This window comes from Aspergillus tanneri (assembly GCF_003426965.1).
Source record: "Aspergillus tanneri strain NIH1004 chromosome Unknown AapTan_1_pilon_pilon_pilon, whole genome shotgun sequence".
Lineage (NCBI taxonomy): Eukaryota > Fungi > Ascomycota > Eurotiomycetes > Eurotiales > Aspergillaceae > Aspergillus > Aspergillus tanneri.
Window position 1 is genome coordinate 2,041,279 of NW_022984628.1, and position 24,643 is coordinate 2,065,921.

The 24,643-nt window shown below is 42.7% G+C and overlaps 6 protein-coding genes across 6 annotated transcripts; 3 read left to right on the plus strand and 3 right to left on the minus strand.

The window, feature by feature from the left end:
- Positions 1 to 315: 315 nt before the first annotated feature.
- HIS7 (imidazoleglycerol-phosphate synthase) lies at positions 316 to 2,237 on the minus strand (the record flags this gene model as incomplete). The annotated part of the gene is made up of 4 exons (XM_033567385.1): positions 316 to 443; positions 495 to 543; positions 598 to 2,046; positions 2,115 to 2,237. 4 exons carry the CDS (start codon positions 2,235 to 2,237, stop codon positions 316 to 318), a joined length of 1,749 nt encoding a protein of 582 aa, XP_033429380.1.
- Positions 2,238 to 9,362: 7,125 nt separating this feature from the next.
- ATG7 (putative autophagy ubiquitin-activating enzyme ApgG) lies at positions 9,363 to 10,816 on the plus strand (the record flags this gene model as incomplete). The annotated part of the gene is made up of 5 exons (XM_033567386.1): positions 9,363 to 9,511; positions 9,591 to 9,735; positions 9,791 to 10,258; positions 10,310 to 10,672; positions 10,736 to 10,816. 5 exons carry the CDS (start codon positions 9,363 to 9,365, stop codon positions 10,814 to 10,816), a joined length of 1,206 nt encoding a protein of 401 aa, XP_033429381.1.
- A 1,804-nt stretch (positions 10,817 to 12,620) lies between these two features.
- Positions 12,621 to 15,137, plus strand: TUSC3 (tumor suppressor candidate 3; the record flags this gene model as incomplete). The annotated part of the gene is made up of 5 exons (XM_033567387.1): positions 12,621 to 12,965; positions 13,033 to 13,130; positions 13,188 to 13,543; positions 13,653 to 13,726; positions 14,301 to 15,137. The coding sequence occupies 5 exons, from the start codon at positions 12,621 to 12,623 to the stop codon at positions 15,135 to 15,137; spliced, it is 1,710 nt and encodes a 569-aa protein (XP_033429382.1).
- A 1,034-nt stretch (positions 15,138 to 16,171) lies between these two features.
- dbp3 (RNA-dependent ATPase DBP3) lies at positions 16,172 to 17,792 on the minus strand (the record flags this gene model as incomplete). The annotated part of the gene is made up of 3 exons (XM_033567388.1): positions 16,172 to 16,328; positions 16,402 to 16,473; positions 16,522 to 17,792. The coding sequence occupies 3 exons, from the start codon at positions 17,790 to 17,792 to the stop codon at positions 16,172 to 16,174; spliced, it is 1,500 nt and encodes a 499-aa protein (XP_033429383.1).
- Positions 17,793 to 18,316: 524 nt separating this feature from the next.
- Positions 18,317 to 20,433, minus strand: RFA1 (replication factor A subunit protein RFA1; the record flags this gene model as incomplete). The annotated part of the gene is made up of 6 exons (XM_033567389.1): positions 18,317 to 18,407; positions 18,467 to 19,365; positions 19,419 to 19,959; positions 20,014 to 20,104; positions 20,186 to 20,337; positions 20,390 to 20,433. 6 exons carry the CDS (start codon positions 20,431 to 20,433, stop codon positions 18,317 to 18,319), a joined length of 1,818 nt encoding a protein of 605 aa, XP_033429384.1.
- A 1,979-nt stretch (positions 20,434 to 22,412) lies between these two features.
- ATNIH1004_002704 (ubiquitin-specific protease UBP14) lies at positions 22,413 to 23,759 on the plus strand (the record flags this gene model as incomplete). Its single annotated transcript, XM_033567390.1, has 1 exon — positions 22,413 to 23,759. The coding sequence occupies one exon, from the start codon at positions 22,413 to 22,415 to the stop codon at positions 23,757 to 23,759; it is 1,347 nt and encodes a 448-aa protein (XP_033429385.1).
- Positions 23,760 to 24,643: the final 884 nt, after the last annotated feature.

Sequence of the window (24,643 nt, forward strand, 5' to 3'; positions counted from 1 at the left end):
TATGTGTATAGTATGTCTTCTTTATGGTATTTGGATAGACCCACCGTGGGTATAGCAATCCTTATTTGAATGTATAGCATATTTTAGGTTCATTCTTGAATAGAAAGAATATAGATGTTCATATAAACATGGAAACGGTATACTTCATAATACAGAGTATTTTACATTTATCATTACGGTTAGAAAGGAGTTTAGAGAGGTTTGACGCCCAAATACTACCTATGCACACCGGAATATCTATATTTGGAAGTGCAGCATACGATCTTGACGGATGTAATTGTCTATTCTATATATTCAGGATCATTGCCACAGATTTTACACGAGCAGTGTAAAGATCGTAGTGGTCAGCTGCAGCAAGTGCAATAGATCCATCGCAGCAACAATAGCAGGAGCAAGAATAAAAGCAACAAGCCAAATATCATCAACGTCCCGATAGAATGCGACTGCACAACATCAACTCTCGGCCTCAGAAGAGCGTACCAGGAGCCCTCTACTTCTTAGATGGTCCTTGACCTCACTGACGGTGTACTCGCCACGATGAAACTGGTAGTCATTGTTAGCACATAAGAAAATGAAAAGAAAAAGCAGGGGCCATACTATGCCGGCACCCAAGGCTGCATCGGTAGCTGTATATTCAAAAACCTCCGCGAAATGTTCAGGAGCTCCAGCCCCACTTGAAGCAATTACCGGTATTTTAATGGCAGCCTTGACATCATTGATTAGTTCCAAATCAAATCCACTGTTACTCCCATCTCTGTCAATGCAATTTAGGAGAATCTCTCCAGCACCCATGGCTTCGACAGCCAACGCTAGTTGCCGAACATCAATATCTCGGGCCCCCCTACCACCATTGATAGTGCACTGGTACCAACAAAAGTTCTGCCCAGCAATGCTTGGATGCGTTGTCTTGATTGTATGATGACTGGTGTCCTCAGGCCTGTCAACATAGACACGTTTGGGATCAACGCTCACAACCACAGCTTGATTTCCATAAGCACTTGATATTGTTTCTATTGCCGTTTTCCCAGATAACTTCTCACCGGCTTCATAATATTCTTCCGCCGCAAGAACGGCTTCCGATCCAATGCTAACTTTGTCTGCTCCAGATTTGAAGTACATGGTTGCCACATCCAGTGCCGTAACATGAGTTCCATCAGTATCCACTGTGTCTTTGATCCCACCTCCTATTGTGAGGGGGACAAAAACTGTTTCTGATGTTCTTCTTAGGATTTCCAGCATGGGCGTATCTGCCACCGGACAATTTCTGAATGATGTTATATTCAGGAAAGTAACTTCGTCGGCCCCTTGTTCGTAATATTTTTTGGCCATGTCAATTGGTTTCCCTAAGTTCCTTACTTCCCCCCCAGCATCCACACCGGTCTTCTCGCGAACATCATACTGGTCGCCCTTGGTGACAACTAAATCACCGTCGTCATTCGCTCGGACATCTAGGCAGGCAATAACCCTGCGAGTCAATCCATCTTTTTGCTTGTCAGGAACTGAAACATCTTTCGCCAGTAATTGGAACCGGTCACCGTTCAAAAAAGCACGAATGGTCTGTAAACCAGCATGGCCGCTTTTTTCTGGGTGAAATTGGGTTGCAAAGATATTATCTCGCGCTATTGCGCCAATGAATTCCTCCTCTCCATACGTTGCTGTAGCAACTGACCAACCATGTTCCTCTAGCACGCCGGGCGTATGGAAAGCTGCGTAAGAGTGGACGTAGTAGTATTTACTGTTTGGGTTGAGTCCGTAGAAAGTTTTGTTGCTAGAGGTGTAAATCCCAATATCCTTAGCAGAATTCCAACCTATGTGAGGCACACTTTTTGCATCTGCATTAAATTTTCGCATTCGCATCTGAATCAGCCCCAGCCCAGAAACATTAGGATCTTCCTCTGAGCCATCAAACAGTGCCTGAAGGCCAACACAGATTCCCATGAATGGCTTTCCTGACTCAATGTGCTGTCTAATGGGCTCCAGGTAGCCCCCCTCTGAGAGCTGAGAAAGACAATGGCCGAAATGGCCGACCCCCGGCAATATGAGTTTCTGCAACACCTCAGTTAGCCAGTGCAGATAAAGTCACGCGGTGACAAGGACAGTAAACGTATTCGCACCTCTGCATTTTTCAAATCCTCAGGAGATTTGACCCATTCAACGTTGTACCCAACTTTATTTATTGCATTCACCAAGGAGCGGACATTCCCAGCCACATAGTCGAGTAGATGGACGGTTGGCATAGTGACAAAGATGGAGCTATCCGCTAAGTTGAGCGGACTTCAAGTTGAAAAAGTCCCAATCCTGAAATGCGGCAGCAGCAAAATATGATGATGGTCTCTATACCACTATGTCCCAGGGCTTTTTTCAATTCTTGCTGGTCTTTTCGATAGCAATGGGATCTGGGAATGAATTCAACGACAATATTCTCCGCCTACATCGTACCCCACCACGCACACGGTCTGAGTCATGACAAGGGTCCCCTCTGTTTCACCGCCGACCCGCGGAGTATGGATTTACAGTATATGTACAGTCTCTGACCTACATTACGAAATTTCTGATATGCTGCAGCTATTTTTAATAGATTTTAAACGCTGGATATGGGATATCTTGACTAGCTTGTCATGGTATGTATGTATTAATTTAATATTTAATGTTTTGTTGGTAATATAATTACACATATGGAGTATAGAGTAGATTACGGCGGATTGAATCGATCAAATGGGCAAAAGTCCTGTTTTTCAAATTTTAGCTTGCCACATCTTACGCCTATGCGACACTGAGAGGGCCTATGTCCGACTGCGTGGTGGTGGTGAGGTTTACCACTACGAAATCGATGGCCATTTATAGTCATCGAGCTCAGCGTAGTATATAGCAAGATCAGGTCCGTAGCACTGTGATTGTTTGGTTGCCTCTGCGCTAGTAGAGAGGCAAAACTCTTGACCATAAAAGGTACAAAACAACTGATTGAAAGATCAGTCGCATCAAGCGCCCTGTATATTAGCGAAGGCCTTAGTCTAGGCAATACACTGGGTTCAACCCTTGACACATAGGTGCACGGTATTTTTGTCCGCCGTATAGATATGTAGATACTGGTGGGAGAGGAGATCGATACCATATATTCCAACACCCCTAACTTTCCCTAGCTACTCTGTAAGTATAACCTGTAGTTATACTAGTACAGGACTACGTACTTTGTTCTTGAACCATCCTATTAGGTTCACTTATACACTTCCTACTACCCTTTGGTAGGAGGCTCGGTTATCAAGGTGTTAACCGAGAGAGACTACTATATTTGGGGAGCCTAAAGAGATTCAATATTCAGGACGAGGCAAGTATACCTATAGGAAACGATACAATGGGAACTTCCATAGAGTGCACCCGGTTGTATGCAGAACTTCTCTTGTCCAGACAGATTGTTCTGCTGTATATCCTTATGTACAATAAAAATAAACAAATAAATACAGGACATGAAGAAGGGTGCTAAATCAACTAAGTAATTCAGGATCTGTTGGAAGTATTTTGACACTTGATTGTGATTGTCAATATTTCTAATTCTATTTTCTTATTTTAATCCATCTGTTTATTTACTTTTCACATTCCATGGTCAAGCATTTTCACTTTCCAAGTTAAGATTTTCAAGACAGATAAGTCCGTTCTTTGGCTATAATAAAACCATTAGCATTGTACATTAGGACCATGGATAGCAACTTACAGGGGAGAACTGCCGAAGATGTATCCCAGCAGCCTTAAGAATTGCTGCACTCTGTAATGCATAAGTAAGATGCTAAGAAGGGGACGGCTTAGGGCATACATCTTGATCCATGTTGTAACCATTTAAGAACACAACCTCAGAGATGCCAACTTGGGCAATTTTGACGGTACAGGTCAAGCAAGGGCAACTTTGGTTCCATGTTTTTTATTCAGTAAATATTTAATCTTTCAAAAGGGAAACAAGGAGTAGATGGACTATATAGTTTAGACATGGAAAACTTACGTGTCACAATAAAGCACTGCTCCCTCCCGTATACGCTCCCTTCCAGCTTCTAAGAGAGCGTTTTCCTCGGCATGGAGGCAGAGGCAAGTTGATAATCCGAGGCCCCCCCCTTCCCCACGATTGCATCTTGGGCCTAGTAGACCATGAGCATGTTCTTGAAACACTGTTATGGACAAAAGGGAAGTTGGGAGGTTATGGATAAATTCATACATCCACCTTCATTGCAGTTTTTAAGATGCCGTGGAGTCCCATTATATCCAGTGCTTATGACACGGTGATCACGGACAAGGACACAACCCACTCTCCTTTTCATACAGTTGCTCCGCTGTGCAGCAAGGGAAGCCAGCTGCATAAAATATTGATCCCAATTTGGGCGCAGACGCTGTCCATCAGCTAAATTGAGAGCCTTGAGAGCCATGTGCAGTTCTTCTAATGAAGAAGATGAGTTAAGCAAGCGGACTTGTGCTCGATCGGTCAAATAGGCGCACCCGACGTTCTTTTCATACAAATGTCGATCGTTCCAAAGAACAAACTTCTCGAACGAGGGGGCTTCGAGACACCTCCTTCGACATCTGCAGATAAAGTATAAGCAACCGTTCTGGTGATTGGATGGATTAGTATTCTTGTATGGTTTAGATAATAGCTAACCTATCCACAAGTCGCTTCCATCGGAGACTGACTGGGGCTTCCACTCCCAATAAAAGAAAAAAAGGGCGCTGAAGGAAGCGATCCAGGGTGGAACTCTCCCAGATATTTGTGGTGATCCATAATCCTTGCCAATTCTTGGTTGCAAAGGCGAGAAGTGAGTTGACGTTTTCAAATACGTGGGAGGACGGGCTGCCTTTCCTCTCTAAAATATCAGAGTCTTGCAGCCGAAGACCGTTCGCAAGTTCATCAACTATTGGAGCGGAGCTCCTATCTTTCAACTCGAGTAGCCGAAAGCCTTCATTTTCGATAAGATACTCAGCAATGGAGTGCTTTCCGGCGCAGATACCTTCCGTCAGTGTTAGCCTATGCCAGGGACTTGTAGCATCCATGGATACTCTAGTTCAATTTCTGCTAACCTCCACATAAACCAATTAACATTATTTAAACTTTCACCTCAGGACTAGAAAGGCTGGTAGATAGTAACAAATAAGTACCTAACATACAGCAGAAATAGAAAGAAACTTCGGGTGTTGTGACTAAAGAGAAAACCCCAACCATTGTACGGAATAGTTTGTACATACACGCTTAGGATGATACAGTAACGAAATCGGACAACATGCTGGCACTTTGTAGGAATCGGCTGGAGTTAACATAGGCATCTACAGCCCCTGTTAAGCATTTAAATTCCCGCAATCCATGATATGGTATGCTATACTCAACAGATTTTAATGTCGACTGTATTTTTTAATTTTTACAGGACCAAACACCAAAATAATATGGGCACTGTAATTTAAATACAGGCCACCAGTGGTGGTATCCCCTCGTCCGGTGAAATATTCATTTTAGCGTGGTTTTTTTGTATCGGTAGTTTGATTGGCCAAAGTATTATACCGCTTCTGGCAGAATAATTTTCTGCCGGCTATAAAGCTACCACATCAACGCGCCCCCTACGCGATTTCGTTGCATATTCAACATCAAAATCAATAATATGGAGACCCCCCTCCCTCACAACCATTATTGGATACACAAAATGATATTAAAGCTGAAGCTGAAGCTGCAGCTAATTAGAGTTATCCAAGCAGGGCCCTAGATCCCTTTAAAATGCTTCAAAATCAAGACCTTATTACCAGAATTCCCGATCTGAAAACAGTAAAATTTAATCCTCTTCTAATAGACCCTCCACAGGGACCTAAGCTCCGGATACCACTTGGATATAATACCAACAGCCCTTTATTACTTTTCAAGCTATTTTTGCCTGATAACCTATGGGATACTGTTATACAAAATACTAATAATTATACTGAGCACAACGGGTTCGGGGAGGGCCCAGCGAGTATAAAAGACCATGGAGACATACAATAAGGAGTAAGATAATACTTTTTATAAGGGCCCTTATATATATAGGAGTCCACCGAGAGCCAGAAATAGGCCTTTATTAAAGGCAGGATTTTAATTAGGGACCTTAATATACAATCCCTTGCTATCTTAGCCTTATTTAGTTTAAGTAATTAAAGAGATATCTTTATATATCCCAGGCTGAGGTTATTAACTAATATCTAAAAAGTTATCTTGATATTAAGCCTACCGAAGATAACTAATTAAAGTACGGAATAAGGCATTTAGTAAAGGTCTAGTAGTATAAATTAGACCTAATAATTGTTGCACGCTCGTACGGGTTGGAACTGCGTAAGTGGTTCTCAGCGGTCACCCTACGTCGTTCGTTCATACTTCGAGCGTTTGACCTCGTCCACCTTCCATCTTCAACCTCACACTGATCAATGAAATTGACTATGTTCTTCCTCTGAGCTTGCGTGTTTTACAGCAAGCCTTCCGGGAGAAGCTTTACTAACAGCTTTTTAAATATATTATTAACTGCACACGGCCGGCACAACCATGTTTATATAAAAAAAAGGCCTCTGTGGAGCTTTCTAAATACTAATTGGATAGCTTACTATTATATAAGCTGGTTTAAACGACCAAATAGTCACATTGTATCTGGTATTTATATATTTAAAATAAACAGGTAAAGAGTAACAAAGATTAGCAACTTCCTGGGCCTTACTATGTTAGATAGCAGTGTTCTAACTGTTAAGTGCTACTATATTATAATTACTCTGGCTGTTTATATGATAGGGATTTTTATTCCTTAGTTTTCTAGCTAGTTAGTAAGAAATTCGCTTTATTATATATTTTTATATAGTGTTTTAAATCATTTTATTAAGAGTAGTATTAGCTCTAAAATAGTAAACAAAGTAGCGAATTAAAACATTAGCTTTATTTAGCAGTGAAATGCGGGTGCCAAGACCGCAAAAACATGCTAAAATGAATATTTCACTGGACGAGGGGATAACTATTGCAAGTGGCTGCATACTGGTTTTCGGGAATTTAACAAAATGTTGGCCAGGGAGGAGTACACAGGTCAGGTACCGCTTCCGAGAAGCCGTCAGCCGGCCCAGCTGGTCTTGGCACAAGCGGAACTCACCCTTTCAATACCGTAATACAGGCAACGAAATTCAATTTCACTTCTCCCTCCATAAATATTTCTTACAAACGAACATTTTAGCCTACTCTAACTACTTGCTAATTAGTTATCAACTGCTTATACCAGCCAAATTAATATGGATGTAGAAGATTCTTAGTTAAGTTTTAGTGAGATTTCACAAGTCTAATACAGCAGGCAAGCGATTATCATTAGTAGCAATCCAACAGTAATTTGTAACCAGTTCGTAACCTGTTTCGTAACCAATTGTTAAGTAGTTACCAATTATACCTTGCTAGTTCTGCAAAGCTTGATAAACAAGTTCTTTAACATAAATCGGACTTGTTTTGGTATTTATCATTCATATCGAACAGCAAATATGGAAGTTAATTATTTACAACTTATGGCATGGGAAGGTAATATATATATATATACAGGCTGGTTTCTATACACTAATACCATTCCATACCCGACCGCAATGCTTGGCATTACTTTGTAGGCTGGTTATCGATAATACAGATAATCGTTAATAGTTCTTGGTATTACATGTCGATTACTGTAAATTTGGTTTTGAACCTTCATGTTTCCAAATTTAGTCTGAAAGTGATAAAAATTTAGTAGTTTGTAGATAACTATAAGTTTTAAATGTTGATTAAATTATATATAAAGAACTTCAAAACTGGCTGAGTTTAATGGGGTTGAATAATAGTACAATAAAATCAATGCGGTATGTAAAAGTATGGACAAGTTAAAGCTTTGTATAGGTTAGCTGCCGTGTAACTAAAACTCTGTAGTGTATTTGCTGGAACCCGTAAAATAGGTCATGTGATTGAGTAGCGCGGCACCTCACTCCTAGAACAATGCCACCCCACCTGTAACCTGTCCAGGGGAGGGGGGGTTGTTACAGATTAGTTGTATTAACTAACTTAACTTGTGTAAGCTTAGATAAGCTTCCCCGCATTATTAACTAACTAGTTAACTCATATTAACCGCACCTTAATTTATTATCATTAGTTCCGTTATCTACATCAGATGACACTTGATGAAAGGGCAAAGAACTTTTCAGTTCATGCCATGTACTTGGACGTTCTTTGATTCCTTATAAATAGCCACGAACAGAGGGTAGATTCAGAAGCTACTTTTCAGAAAGCAACAGCCATGCAGTATACACCATTTGCATCAGACATAGAACTACCGTTCTATACCGCTCTAGCGTCTATGAAAATTAATCATGATAGGCTTGATGACTCCCCTCGCAAACTACTAGGTCTCTATGAGATCCGCTCAACTGATCCTCCGAACACCTCATGCCGGATACAGGTACATGGGAATGCCCTTTCTAGTGACGAGTGAGTCTCTGATGATCGACTTATCTGTTTCCGGACCCTGCGCAATTTTTTGGTACTTGAGTGGTCTACATTGCTCACCAGTTATGTGAGCCAGGGTCCCTGCAGGCTATTTTCGAGCCGAGGGGATGATTAAGAATGTCAATACTATTGAGGAATACAGAAATGCCGACAAAGCTGAGATTCTCCAACAATCTGGCAAAACAGTGAGTCTATCAGTACGCTACTTTCCTTCTAGCAATAGTAATATCCTTGTTAGATATGGGCTGCTATAAATGACGGCACCATCTATTCGTGTCCGTCTCTATTATCGTCCTTCGTCGTCCTGTCGTACGCCGATCTCAAACGATATAAGTTCCACTACTGGTTTGCCTTCCCTGCGCTACATTCAGACCCTTCATGGACACCAATAGAGGCATCAACCAAGCCAATCAGTCAAAGCGAAACCCATGTGGTTGCTATGAATACTAAGAGTTTAGCAAGCGTTGAAAGTTCAACACTTGCAGAAGCAGTGCAGAGTTGGAGCTACAGTGTAGATGCCCGACAACGAGGATTTTTCTTAGCCCGCAGATTGTTAGAAAGAAACAGCGAGGAAGAGTTTGACGGCGCAGATCCTACGCCACGTGAAGGTACAGGGAATGCACAGAACCATTTCAAGCCCTGCTGGAAAATAGCCCCTCTTTCTAGCTACGAAGGTGGCTTCTTTGATGGGGCACGTTCTGAAGATTGTTTCGTTTGTTTCGTGGATCCGTCAAATTATGACCAGGCACCTGGCTGGATGCTCCGAAACTTATTGGTGCTTGCACAAAAGCGCTGGGGACTTAATAAAATACAAATAATAAGATATCGCGATACACACTCTAATAAACGTGAGCAGGGTCGCAGCATAGTGGTAGCCATGGAAGCACGAGCCATTCAAACTTCGAGTGCTCCTGAGCTGCCGAACACCAACAAGATTATGCCAAAGGTAACTGGATGGGAGCGCAATGCTATGGGAAAGTTAACAGGAAGATTGGTTGACCTTACAGAATACCTGGATCCCAAGAGGTGCGCATGCTTACTATAACCAGAGTAAAGCTACTAAACTAACTGATTGTAATTTTTTTTTTTTACGACGGCTGCTTAGGTTGGCGGACCAGTCTGTTGATCTCAATCTCAGGCTCATGAAATGGAGGATTAGTCCCAATTTGGACCTGGACAAAATCAAGAGTACCAAGTGCCTCCTGCTCGGTGCCGGTACCCTTGGAAGCTATGTTGCACGAAACTTAATGGTATGTTTGCCAATGCCGCATCTTGACAATGCGAATAAGTAATGGTTATTTCCAGGGTTGGGGGGTCACAAAGATTACATTCGTGGATAGTGGATCTGTGTCATATTCAAATCCTGTGAGACAGCCTCTATTCAATTTTGTAGACTGTCTAGAGGGCGGGGCCAAAAAAGCATATCGAGCTTCACAAGCATTGTCAGAGATATACCCTGGTGTTGAGTCTACTGGGTATGCGATCTCCGTACCGATGGCTGGCCATCCAGTGGTAGACCTTGAAAAGACTCGAGCAGATTTTGAAATTCTCCAACAGCTGATAGTTGACCACGATGTGATATTCCTTTTGATGGACACAAGAGAGTCGCGCTGGTTACCAACTGTCATGGGCAAAGCAGCTGGGAAAATTGTCATGAATGCAGCACTGGGCTTCGACTCTTTTGTGGTTATGCGCCATGGTGTTAAAAATGAGGTAGACCCGGCAGCGGAGCTCGGCTGTTATTTTTGTAACGATGTTGTTGCTCCGATGAATGTGAGTACTAATATGCATCGTTTGTTTACAAATCTTACTGACTTCTAGCAGTCTGTCAAAGACCAGACACTTGATCAGCAATGTACTGTCACTAGGCCTGGTGTCGCCGCCATTGCGTCAGCTTTATTAGTTGAGCTACTCGTTTCGCTCCTTCAACATCCCCAAGGTGCTGCAGCTCCGGCCCCAGCATCACGGAGCGACGATCAAAATGGTCATCCATTGGGGCTTGTGCCACACCAGATTAGAGGATTTCTTTCAACCTTCGAGAATATCCCAATCGCGGGTAAAAGCTACAGATGCTGCAGCGCCTGCTCGGATAACGTTGTTGATGCTTACAAGAGCCAAGGGTGGGACTTTGTGCTGAAGGCCCTAAATAAAACTGGATATATGGAGGAGCTGAGCGGGCTGAAGGAGGTTTGCTCATCACTCGTATACCTAAGTTAACTACCTCTAAATAGGATGGCTAACGAATTCTAGGTTCACTCAACAGCGGAGGCAATGGTTGCTGATATAGAGTGGGATGACTTTTCTGAAGCCGAGGAAACAAGTCTCATGTAGTTGTAACCTTTCCAAATCCGCGTTTTCCCAGCCACTATACCTCGGGGATGTAGTTTTGCTCTTTTATGTTGCTTAATAAACCTGGAAATACTTCGCTCTCTTTTGCGTGTTCTTTGCGATGGATTCCAATGAAATATGCCTCCTTGGATTCCTGCGTATCGAATCAGCAAGACCATTCAAGAGAATAATTTGTGAAACCTCTTCCAGCTGTATTCAGTACATACATTATGCGACGACTTTGGCTTAAGTCTATGTACTTTTTCGAACAATTGTTTGAGTTGAGTCTCCAAATCTCGGTCTTCAGCTCCTTGGTAAAATTTACAAACGAAATGACCGCCAGGGTTTAAGACGTCGAAACTGAATCGCAACGCTGCACGACAGAGATCCTTGTTTGATTCAGTCACCTGCGAAGCATATCAAGAGCAGTAGACAGGACTTACCATACTGCCAACGTGATCTCTGAAGCTTACACCGCTAGTATTCATCATCCTGTTGCGTAGATCCATTAGACTCTCATTCCCAAATCCTGACAGCTAGATCCAGGGGGCAGACATGTCACTCAAAACCACATCTACTGTCTTTTCCCTCTGGCGCTCACACATGTTCATAAAATTTCCACTAGCCGTTCCGCTATTGGGTGCGCTCATGATCGAAAAAGATCCGGGAATTCTATAAGCACTATTATTATGAAAAGAAGACCTGGTAACGAGCGGCCCGCCACTCTTCGAATCACGAATAAAATTTTTGACATAAGCTACAACCTCGGGGTCTAGGATGTCTCCTTGTATTGTAGACACTCCCTTGAGTGCTTGGGCCGGGATAACATCAACGCCAAGGACCCGCCCATTTGGCTTAGTCCGGTTGACGGCCACCTACAAGAATTAGATAGGCGAAGGCAGAGACTGAGGTATAGAAATGACTGACTCACTTGGGACCAGGAGCCGGGGGCATATCCCTGTTGACTACTAAGCAGGTGAAGTTTGCCACGAGTGTGGTGTCATACCAGGTCGACAACAGTTTGCCCACTTCTAAAAACGTGATATTTTTGATCAATCTATTAACAGGGTTATTATTAGTCAATGTACATCGCAGTGAGAAAGGGATAAGTCAAACTACCTGTAGAAGCTTGAAGGCGGCACGGCTTTGCAAACCTTGCGCAGCTGCCTCCCTCGTAAAATGGTCCTTGAGTTGACGGGCTTGCCATCTTTTGGATGAAGACTGCCGTTTCAGAAAGAAAGGATAGCAAATACTAACGGGGTGAGACACTAATATAGTATAAGCCTTCCATGAGCGAAACATATTATCGCATACTCCAAGCTTTAGTATTATAATAGGTATGTGCCTGTTTTGGTTATTGTAGTAGCCGATCGCAATATTGACAGATCAAAGGTCAATGGTCTTGTATTGCGTTTATAAAAAATGCTGGGGGTTAAAATATATCGGCTTCAAAGTAGACGTACTAAAAACATAGCGTCTTTTTATAGTCTATCTGTTTAGTATTAAGCTTTATATCAACAGAAATCGCATCTCAGAGGAAAGAAAAGAACTTAGAAGTAGTATTGCTTTGGTACGGCAATGTATCTGTCATACATAATCATGGATATGCGTTTCTTTACTTTTTAGAGGTAAGTGTCGGAGGGGAAAACCTAAACCCGACTCCTGCACTACCGGTAACAGTACAGATTAGTGGACAACTAATACTCGCAGAGGTACTTCGTAAATCCAGATATAATCTCTCCAATCCATAATTCTACCTCTCTCTACATAGCTAGCACTTTTCCTACAACGGTTTTGTCATGTCAAAATGAGGCTTTCAACTCCAATAATTACCTTCCTCTGTATAGTATCATATGCTTTTGGTGCGACTCCAGAGCAGAGCAAGTTCGAAAAATATCAATCCCTGTCTCGCTTCAGGCCACTTGACTTGGACGATTCGACATATGAGGACCTTACTTCACAGCCACGGGACTATTATGTTGCCGTTATCCTAACAGCTACGGACGTGCGCTATGGATGTTCCTTATGTCGCGAGTTTCAGCCCGAGTGGGAGCTCATTGCACGAAGTTGGAACAAGGGTTCAGAGCCTGATGGACTTAAATTGCTTTTTGGTAGCCTTGACTTTAGCAATGGGAAGGCTACTTTTCAAAAGGTAAGTAAAAAATAATAAAGCACGCTATTGAATGATATCTCTCCTAATACGACTGGCTCTGAGAAAGTTGATGCTTCAAACTGCCCCTGTTCTCCTTGTCTTTCCCCCTACTCTCGGTGCATTTGCCAAAGTGGACGATGCACCCCTAAGATTTGATTTCAGTGGGTAAGTCTATGTGTACATTATATTTCGCCAAAATTGTGTTTATGCTAACTCTGGTAGACCGATCTCTGCAGACCAGTTGTACACTTGGATTAATCGGCATCTCCCCGAAGGGCCGAAGCCTCCTCTTGTCCGGCCCATAAATTACATAAGAATAGTTTGCGCTGTGACAATTTTGATGGGTACAGTGACTATGTTCAGCATTCTATCTCCTTATGTTCTCCCGATAATCCGGAACCGAAACCTGTGGGCTGCTTTCAGTCTGATAGCTATTCTGTTATTCACGAGTGGCCATATGTTTAATCATATTCGCAAAGTACCATATGTTGCCGGTGATGGCAAGGGTGGTATCAATTATTTTGCAGGTGGGTTTTCAAACCAGTTCGGGATGGAAACACAGATTATTGCTGCTATCTGTAAGTTTATAACTACATTATCTATACCCAAGAAAGAAAAGAACTGGAGAGGGAAAGAGTTTCTCCATAATTGCTTTGTACGAATGCTAATGAACTGTTAATCTCTAAGATGCTGTCCTTTCATTTGCAGCCATTGCGCTAGCAATGAAGGTCCCCCGCATCACAGATAGCAAAGCACAGCAAGTAGCCGCTATAATTTGGGGAACAGTGCTGCTTTGTATGTATAGCTTCCTCTTAAGTGTCTTCAAGGCAAAAAATGGTGGATATCCTTTCTTTCTGCCACCATTTTAGCTTCAACTTGTGTATGGTCTCTCAGGCTTGATGTATTTGCTCCTCTGGTGGAAACGCACAACCTAGAATGCTCAACATCAATAAATGGTGTATATTAGCTTCAGGTTAAATCGCTAACCAAAATAAGCCTTGATTTTTGTGTATATTAGAGAGCTAAAAGCAGCTGATTTGCTGCACTTTTCGAATCAGCCAAAGGGACTGAGCATGATACAGAGAGATGTTTGATCACTTAGTAAAGATTTATATAGTTAGCCGTTTTGCATATGCCGTAGTGCCTTCCACACCGCTCCCAAGTCGGATTAGTTAGTTCACAGAGTACATCCATCACTCCCTAACATGAATTATTGCCACCTCTTCTAAGCCACCTCCTAGGAGAATTAAAATACTAAAACACTCGGGATAATTCCACAGTGAATCCTATATGTATTCCCTCTCTAATAAAAAATAAACATACACACACCCACAGTGGCAGCAGCAGTTGGAGTACACTGTGTTAAGCATTATTGCAACAATGTCTCAGCCTGATGAGAATATTGGCCACATATTGGCTTCCTCAGCAACTAGCACCACGCTCTTGATCGCTATCCAGTTGGCTTCTAAGCTTTTTACTTTCATTTCAAACCAACTTATTCTGCGGAAGATATCTCCCGCAACTTTTGGAATTGCTGCTCGACTTGAGCTCTGTTCCATCTCGATACTATACCTCTCTAGAGAGAGTATTAGGATAGCGATTCAAAGACAACCTTTGGGGCCAGATGCAGCCGCTACGGTCAGTCCTGATGAGAAACGCGCTCAAAATGACTACCAAAAGATAAACGAAAAGGCAGAAGCGCGTTTTATCGCCTCTCAGTCAGTAGTGAACATGTCTTATTTGAGCGTTGGAATGGGAATTCCATTAGCTATGGCTTTTGCTACTTCCTACATGCAGTCTGCCTCTGAAAATCCCTCACAAGCACAATTCTATAAACTAAGCGTGATGATCACCACAATAGCATCACTTATGGAACTATGCACTGAACCTTTTTTTGCTGTAGTACAGCAGCATATGCTATACAAAAAGCGAGCAGCAGTTGAAATGGCTGCTGTATTTGTGAAGACACTCGCAGTCTGCGGTTCTGTGGTATGGGCTGCTTATGGAGATCGCAGTATCGGTGTCCTACCCTTTGCACTGGGTCATCTATGCTATTCGTTTGCTCTCATCTGCGGCTACTCCATAGCAATACTGAGGTTTAAAAGCCAATGTCCCTTTTCATTACTTCCTAAACGGATAAGTTCAAGGTACGCAGGCGACTTGGTTAAATAATTCAAGGTTCAGATATGATAACAGTACTTAGAGATGGCTCAGCCTACATATTTGGCAGGTTTCCGCGCCGATTGGTTGCATTGTGTGCAAATATTTTTCTTCCGACTTTTGTAAAATATTTGCTAACCGAAGGGGATTCGGTGATGCTAACCATGATGACAACAGGCCTGGAGGACCAAGGGATATACTCTCTGGCGTCCAACTACGGTGGTCTCATAGCGCGTATTCTTTTTCAGCCAATTGAAGAAAGCAGTCGGACTTTCTTCTCCTCCCTTCTGAACTCTAGAAAGTCGGGGGGGGAGAACTACGGTAGCATCAGCGTGGCCAAGATATATTTAACTGACATACTGCGAGCATACGGGCTCTTATCTATTTTGGTTCTGCCCTTGGGTCCATATTTGGTGCCTCGAGTGCTCCAGGTATTGGGCGGACAGAGATGGGCGTCCTCTGATGTCCATAGCCTGTTCTCCCTCTACTGTTATTATATACCGTTCCTGGCATTCAATGGTATAGCTGAGGCATTTGTCTCATCTGCAGCCAGCCCTTCGGAACTCCGAAGGCAAGCTGGCTGGATGGGTGTTTTTTCGGTATGCTTTGTTCTAGCAGCCTACTTGTTCTTGATAATCGGTGGCATGGGAGCCCGCGGAATAGTGTGGGCTAATATCGTTAATCTGGCGATCCGCATAGCATGGAGCTTCGTCTTCATTCGATCATACCTAAGTCGAAATAGGAGTAGCATAGCCCTCGGTGAGTTTGGCCTAAGGCCTTATACCCTTATTGCTGGGGCTATTGCATGGACAACATTAGCGGGGAAAAGGCATTATAATTTTAACTTCCATGAAATTGTGAACGACTTTGCAGTTTGTACTATGTATACTCTTCTAGTGTAAGTCAATCTCCACGGGCAAAGAAAAAGAAATCTAACAAATATACAGATTGTTTCTTGAAAGAAAATTTGTTAAAACACAAATCGACAAGGGCCGTCGAATTTTTGGTAGGAAAAATTCGGGACCGAAAATAAAGTAATACGAAATTCACTCGTCAAAAACTATCTTTGTCGCTGCCTTGCCAGAGTCAACATCTTTAAAAAATGCACCATAAGCGTCGTGTTGTTTCTTCTTAACAGTTGATCCAAATTTGAGAAGATCCTCCGGTACATCTTGCTTGGCGGCTTTCAGGACATTGATCAATCTGAAATACGTCAGTACATAACCATACATGGAAGCAATTGCCTTCCCTGATAGAGGTGATGGGGAACACATACGCCCCAGATTGGGCCTTATCAGTTTCTGTGAATAAAGTTATCGCATGACCCTCGGCGCCGGCGCGTCCAGTTCTAAAGAAAAGTCAGCCAGTTCATCAAGCATAAGACCATTTCACATACCTGCCAATCCGATGAACATAGTCCTCAACGGTGAGGGGAAATGTAACATTAATGACAAGTTTAACTGAAGGTATGTCGAGACCGCGAGCTGCCACATCAGTTGCAACAAGGACAGTAGCAGCTCCCGTTTTAAAAGCCTCCAAGCTCTTGAATCGTTCTTGCTGATTCAAATCACCGTGTATTCCAACAACTCTAAATCCCTTTGAGCGAAGTAGTCTTTCAATACGAACTGCTTCTTTCTTGTATAAACAAAAGGCCAAAACTTTTTCAGGAGCTGACACCCCTCGCTGGCATCGATTGAGCAACTGTACAAGTCTAGATTCTTTGTCTCGAGACTGCACCACTTCCACGACCTGTTTTATCCGCGTGTTCGCACGCGGATCCGCAGATGGATCTCCGCCAATTGTGACAGTCACAGCCGTATTCATGAAGGTAGACGCAAGATCTCTGACAACTGGAGGCCATGTTGCAGTAAACATAACAGTTTGGCGCCGGCTTGTGGGCATGGACCGAATGATGTCCCTTATATCCTGTTCAAAACCCTTATCCAGCATCCGATCCGCCTCATCCAAGACCAGGTACTTTACTTTCCCCAGGTCCACTGAGCCATCATTCTGGAGGTCCTTCAATCTACCAGGTGTCGCAACGACAACTGTCGCTTTTTTCAGACTCTCACGCTGCTCATCCTTTTTTACCCCGCCAAATATGCAAGCCAATTGAATATCCGTGTGCTCTGCAAATTTTAGGAGCTGGTCGTATATCTGCATCGCGAGCTCTCTAGTGGGAGAAATTATCACGGCCACTGGTTGAGCGGATCTCCGTTTTTTCTTTTTCCCGTAATCTTGTATCTTCTTTAAGCAAGGAAGACCGAAAGCAAGGGTCTTTCCACTTCCAGTTTCTGCAATGCCAATAACATCACGGCCGGCAAAAATAAATGGCCAGGTGGTCGACTGGATGGCTGTTGGCGAGGTAAACGACCTCAACGGCCCGTAAATGTCGCTATCACAGGGCGGAAGTTGTGAAAATGACAAGATCGGGCGAAAAGCCTCATTTCCAATAGTTATATCAGTTATCTTAATAGTATTTTTCTCCATGAACTCATCAATTTCAGATTGGGACACGTTGCCTTCTGGCGCGAATGATTGAGAAAGGTCATGAATGTGTCCTTGCTGAGGCTTCACATTCTTTTGTTTTGGGTACCTTTCAGTTTTGGACTTTTTCTTTGGCCTCGTCTCAAGACCCTCCTTATTTTCACAGTCATGTTTCGCCATGTTGCTGCCCTTTATATGTTAGTAAATTGGTAAAGAGAAATTTGCTTCGGCAGATAAATTTATTTTTTTTTTTTTTTTTGTTTTTTTGGGTTTTTCCGTCCGGAGTTCAATTTAGTAATTCGAAATGCGTTTGGGCATGCTTACCTAAACTACTCCATAGTTACTTTAACTACTCCGGATAGCCATACTATGTAAGGCAGTCCACGGACTACGTAGGACAAAGTTCCAAGGAAAGATGTCTGCTATTCTGACGCCTGAGGTTCCTATTCTGCATGTATATATGAAACGGAGATATATCCGCCTTAGGCAAAGTACACAGCGTGCCTAAAGAAACCTCTTGTTCCACAAGAGAACATTAAAGGGTTCTGTAGTTTCCAAGACCGCTAGCCTGTAAGATTAATAGTTATAGTAATAACAACCTACCCAAGCTACATAAATGATTGTATGGTTAAGGGCAGGATATAGTGAAGAACAGTCAAGAAAACCAGTATCAGGTATCTAGGATAATCACCCCACCCCCAACCTCAAACACTATAGCTTTCTATTATCCCTGCAAGGCGTGTGGCCTCTTCGGAGTAGTTGATTGGACTTGCAGATGATACTTGATAGCGGATACTAGAGGTATCAAATTGTTAGCACATATATCTTGTATCTACCATAAGGAATATTCTCACCGTTGCTGATCACCAAAATGATCAATCTTAGCTCTGCATCTGAAGTTCCAGGTCCGGCAATTGGCCTCCTGAAATATATCCTCAATTGCCTTTTCATCATCGTTCTGACGCAGCTGCATCAAATGGTCCGCAGGGGCGGCCATCATCGACCTCCCCACTTCATCGAAACAACTAAGCCAAAGATGTCCAGTATGGTCGCTGACGTTAATGAGCATTATATAACGATACTCAGGTCTGGGGTATGTTTTATCACAACGCTCACACCGCCACTGGCCAGGATCAAGTTCTGTCACCTTTTTGTTGCAGCCGTCAGAGGGGCATGCGGGGTAACACATGTTATCCTGCCTAATAAAGATCACAGTTGCTTTCAGTGAGAAGTAAACCGCATCCTCGGACATCCCCAACTGCTCTTCCCGGACCTGGGCTATAGTCTTCAACTGATCGGGTCTTTTCATAGACGTTGCTGCACCGAGCATGGAAGCATGCGAGGTAAAGGCCTCAACTCTGCCTTGCGAATCATACCACCCCTTCAATTTATGGGCTTCTTCAATATCGGGGTCTACTGTCATTGAACCCGAACTCAACAAACTCAGGCTTCTTCCTCCAAAATCGGATACTTTCACACCTTTAAATGCCACCACGGACTCAGGTGCACAATTAAAATTAAGTGCTGTTGATCCCCATATAGTCAAGCGTACAGAGAACGCCGTGGTATCCACTAGGGTGAGTTCGCGCTTGTTATATGGCTTATTCGTTGTCTTTGATACAATCTGGGAAGTCTCCCCAATCTCCTTTAGTACCCCAATCACGTCAATGGTGGTATCCTTTTCAACAGATTGGAGATCACCTATAGCAGTGAAATTGAACCGAACTTGTGGGACATCACTTTGATCTTCTGCCTAAAAAAAAGTCAGTCCAAACTAGATACTGCATTGCGCAAAATCAAACTAACCTTCTCAACAATTGTGTCCCTTTCAAATGTAAGCTCATAGTCATTCTTCAGATTTGTAAATTGCTTCTTGGCAATCTGAACACGACAGGGGCTAGAGATATAGTAAACACTTCCCTCCTGGAACATATTATATAGCATATCACACTGGTCATTAAAGCCTGTTGCACGAATCTCACCACTATCATCCAGCAAATTAACGCTGAAAAGTTTACCTTCCCCATTTCTGTTGTGCCAGGTTTTAATATTCGACTTGCTTGTGCAGCGCGCTTTGATAGTCCACTTATGGGCATACGGAGAAATCGCCTCAATGGGGTATATTGTTGCATGCCCTGAAACTGCAGCTGCCCGTGTCACAGGTGCTCGACTATTTCCTTGAATCTGCGCGCCTTGGATACTAGAACCATAGAAACCGTTACTAGAAATTGTTGTAGGCTGGGGTTTTTCGTCATCGTCTGCTTTGCTTTCGAGTGGCTTAGGCTCTCCAATCTTTTCCGCTTCGCCTAATTCTTGCAAAACGTCAAGGTCTAGGATTATAAGAATCCTGAGACGGTTAGCGAGGGACTAGTCATCTTTGCATGAATAAAACAAAACCAACTTTTTGCCTTTCACCGAGTTTGCCTGGAAAGCTTTAAGCCTGACAAAACAGCCCTTGCGAAGAAGACCACTTGTAACAAATGGATTGGCCTCTAGTGTATACAATCATATGTTAGCAATTCTATAGAAAAGTAGCATTTGTAAAAATGCTTTAACATTCAACAGCTACTTACGCGTTGCAAGCATTGTTTGCACGTAGTTAGAAATATCACTAAATACGGCCCTGTACCGCTCTGGGTGATTTTGTTGAGGTGGCAATGGCTTGATTTGAACACACTGAACAATAGGTTCTGGAGTTTGAGGTTTGGTTTCATCAAAAATTGCACTTAACAATAATTAACTATAGGACACTTAAATATTATCCAGTGCAGACATACCTGAGTGCACCAACAGTGATTTGGGATGCTGCTTCTGAGGTCATTGTGATTGGATCCTCCTATAAACAGCTGTTGGATTCTGTTCAGCGGAAAAAAAAAAAGTACCTAATGTATGAAGAAGAGTAGATTTAATAGAGGCTACTTATAGTCCCTAATTCTTGGTGTTTCTTTGTTGACAATTATGATGGACAAAGTTAGGTATCATAGATCATAGTTAGCGCGTGTAGAAGTACAGAGTAGTGTCTTAACATAATTACGCGACTACGACGCGTCAAATGATTCATAGCATCCCCACTCACACCGCCTTAGGATATGGGCAGAATGAAACTATTAAAAAAAAAAATACCACAAGGATAAAATGCAGTTAGACAACTTCACCTGCAGTGTTGCTATAAAACTAATAATATATAGCTAACTCTTGAAAAATAAGTTTTAACATTATTATTTAATGCTTATACATATAGATATTACAAAAGGTTCAAGAACCAAATGCTCTTAAGCAGAGATTGGCTGTTTGTTCAGAGTAAAATTTATAAAAACTCAGCTACTATAGGAACATAAAACAAAGGTGTGGTTGAATGTCGATTACCTATTGACATAGAGTACTTTTTACACTTTTTAGAGTACGGGCAGACAGAGAATCACATTGAGCCGGAGTTCTTAACCTAATATATTACAATTACCACCCAGTACCCCACCACCTGCCTGCACTACAATGTAACTTACCCCACGTCTTTCTGCCTATGGCCCGATAATTATGTCCACACTTTTTGTCTGGGTAAACTACAATAGCTTCCTAAATATCACATCTACAAAGACCGGATTAACTTACCCTATATGCTACTAACCTTCACATTACCTTCCTCTCTCAAGAAGTAAGATAATTTTACGCCTTATTTTTTCTTGTAATCTCAAGATGGGTTCTTGTCTCCATGTTGATTCTAAAGGTCAGTTGGGCAATGCATGACCTCCCTTATCATCTTATATATATTAATATCACCCCTTATCAGATCTTGAAAAGCCGTCCGCCTCACAGTCTGTATACCGTGAAGATTGTACACAATGCTTTGATTCTATAGTTTGTTTTTCCCCCTATTTAGGAATACCCACCTAATATATGACTAGGACAGCGAAGCTGGTCTAAATGTTTGCCTCACTTGCTTTAATGGCGGCTGTGCTGGAGAAAGAAACCATGGTCAACTTCACTTTAAACGCTTTGGTCACCCTCTAGCCCTCAATATTAAGAGGCACCAAAAGAATGTTCAGGTGGGTTAAATAGCAGTCTTAACAACCTTTGCAGCTTTGAAAGCTAACGAGACAGGTAATAGAGAGATGAACCACCACAAAAAATGTCAAAACTTGCAATAACTGCAGAGACAGAGGAAGATCGTTATGACACTATCACACGGGTTATATGCTATTCTTGCCTCTGTAATGATGTTGATAAATCTAGTGGCAGACTACCAGCTCTGATAGAGGGTGTGATGAATGCAATGACTTTTGCGAAGAGGGAAGAGGTTAAGGCTTGGGAACAAGAGTTTGTGCCTTGCGAACATGTTCTCTATTTAAACCAGCGCGAGCCTAGACAAATCAAATCACAAGGTACTCCCTACTTCCCATCCTCCCAACAAATTCTCTCATGTTGATGCCCCGATGGTTCAACTGCTCACAGAAAAATGTAGGTCTCAGCCAATGTTCCATGTGCAATCTCAAAGAAAACCTCTGGCTCTGCTTAGAGTGTGGCAATCTTGGTTGTGGACGCAGTCAGTTTGGTGGAATAGGAGGAAACTCACATGCACTGGCACATTCAGATTTGGCTTCGCATGCGGTTGCAGTGAAACTCGGTTCAATAACTGCCGATGGCTCAGCCGATATCTACTGTTATACATGCAACGAGGAGAGAATTGATCCTGATCTTGGGACTCATCTTGCTCATTGGGGAATCAACTTGACAGGGTGTGAAAAAACCGAGAAAAGTTTAATGGAAATGCAAGTTGACTACAATTTGAAATGGGATTTCTCAATGACAACTGGGGATGGCCACGAGCTTACCCCCGTCTTTGGACCAGGTTTCACGGGGTTGGCTAATTTGGGGAATAGCTGCTATCTCTCGAGTGTCCTACAATGTCTTTTTGACCTACCGGAATTTCAGCGCAGGTATTATCGGGAAAATGATGAGCCGCCATTTACTCCAACCCCGGCAGAAGATCTTGAAACACAGATAAGAAAGCTTGCTGATGGCATACTCTCTGGCCGTTATTCTCTGCCTGACAATACTGCCGTTGCAACACCTGATTCACCCAAAGTCTCACATCAGAGAAGCTTAGTGCCGACTATGTTCAAACACCTTGTCGGTCGTGGCCACGAAGAATTTTCCACTATGAGGCAACAGGATGCTTTCGAGTTTTTGCTTCACATCTTTAAAACTATTAATTTGTCGAAACACCCGCAAGGATTGGAGAACCCTATCAAATATTTCAGTTTCGCTATGGAGCAACGCATTCAATGCCTGTCCTGCAAGAGGGTTCGCTATAAGGTGGATGAACAAGACAACGTTTCTATCCCTGTCCCTGCGCGTCGTTTGGCTCCACCAAACGAGCCATCTGTCGGTCAGTTCGCACCAGTGGGGTTTTATGAGTGCTTGGACGCTTTCACCGCTGAAGAGAAAGTCGAGCTTGTCTGTCCTTGTTGTGGCAGCGAGGATGGCTTCATTAAACGGTCTAAGTTCAGATCACTGCCGCTGCAACTGGTCGTGAACGCTCGACGATTTGAACTAATCGACTGGGTCCCTACTAAGTTAGACATCCCAGTGGAAGTGAGCGAAGGCTCATTGGACTTTAGCACTTATATTTCCTCGGGCCAAAAGCCGGGTGAAGAGTTGCTCCCTGATATGGATGATTATGCTGAAGTATTCATACCTAACGAGATTGCTATGGATCAGCTCCTTGGTATGGGATTCCCTAGAGCAAGATGTGAAAAGGCACTTCATATGACTGGCAATTCCGATTCAGAAGCTGCATTGAATTGGTTGTTCGCTCATTTAGAGGACGAAGATATTGATGAACCGATTAGAATTGGACAGGTAGGAAGTATGTTGGATTCACCACTCAATGCTGGGAAGGTGGCACAGCTAGGTGAAATGGGAATTGAAGAATCTCATGCAAAAAAGGCATTGGAAGCCACTGGGGGTGATATCGACAGGGCTCTTGATTGGGTTTTTAGTCATCCAAATAATGATGATGATAGGAGCCGTCAACCCGACGCCGCTTCTAGCAACCATCTGCGCAATCTTGGTTTTGAGTCTACCCCAGCAAATTATCAGCTTCGTGCAATTGTGTGTCACAAGGGCTCCTCAGTACACGCAGGGTAAGACTATCTTCATCCATCTTGTGGTTGCTCACTAATATCTGGTAGACACTATGTTGCTTTCATAAGAAAAACTCTGCCTGGAGAAGGTGAACCGTCTTGGGTGATGTTTAATGATGAAAAAGTGGTAAAGGTTGATGATATACAAGAGATAAAGAGGTTTGCCTATCTGTATTTTTTTACCCGTATTTAGGTAGAACTAAATGTCATCGCTATATGGCCACATCTAGAGGGGAAAGGTGCTAGAATTCCTACAATCTCTTGCCTGTCCACTGTATTTACAGATTTCTGAAATAACTATGCAGCTATTATTATCTTAGGGGACAATACATGCAGGCCATATCGCCGTTTATACGGCCAAATAATGATATGAAATGTCTCTAATTAGTCTATTTTCTATTACTTACGGCCGACAATATTCTTCATTTCGGTGGGTCCTATACCAATCTATAGTGTACATGTAAGATGTAAAAGGCTGGAGTCCGTTTGACTTCTCGGGCCCATTACCCCATTGACACCATTCTCCCTGTCAGGCTTGGCAGTGATTAAACCGACCGTTTTACTGTATTTAAACATAGGATAAGGTTAAAATACAAATATTACACAAAATCACTGTAATCAAAATCGAAAATGATCGGATTAATCATTGCCAAGCCTGCTCCTTATTGTCTCCACAGGCTCCATAGCCCGGGCCTACAGGCCCTGTTAGCTCTTAATAATTTATACTATAAAATTTTTTCCATTTTCCCCCTTCTCGTTTTCTTTTTTAATATTTTCTTTTCACGTTATCATATATAGCGTAATATATAGGTTCTACGGGTTCAGCCCCTGATATTAGGAAATATTTATGTTACTTCCTTTATATTGAAATGGCACAGAACGGAAAAG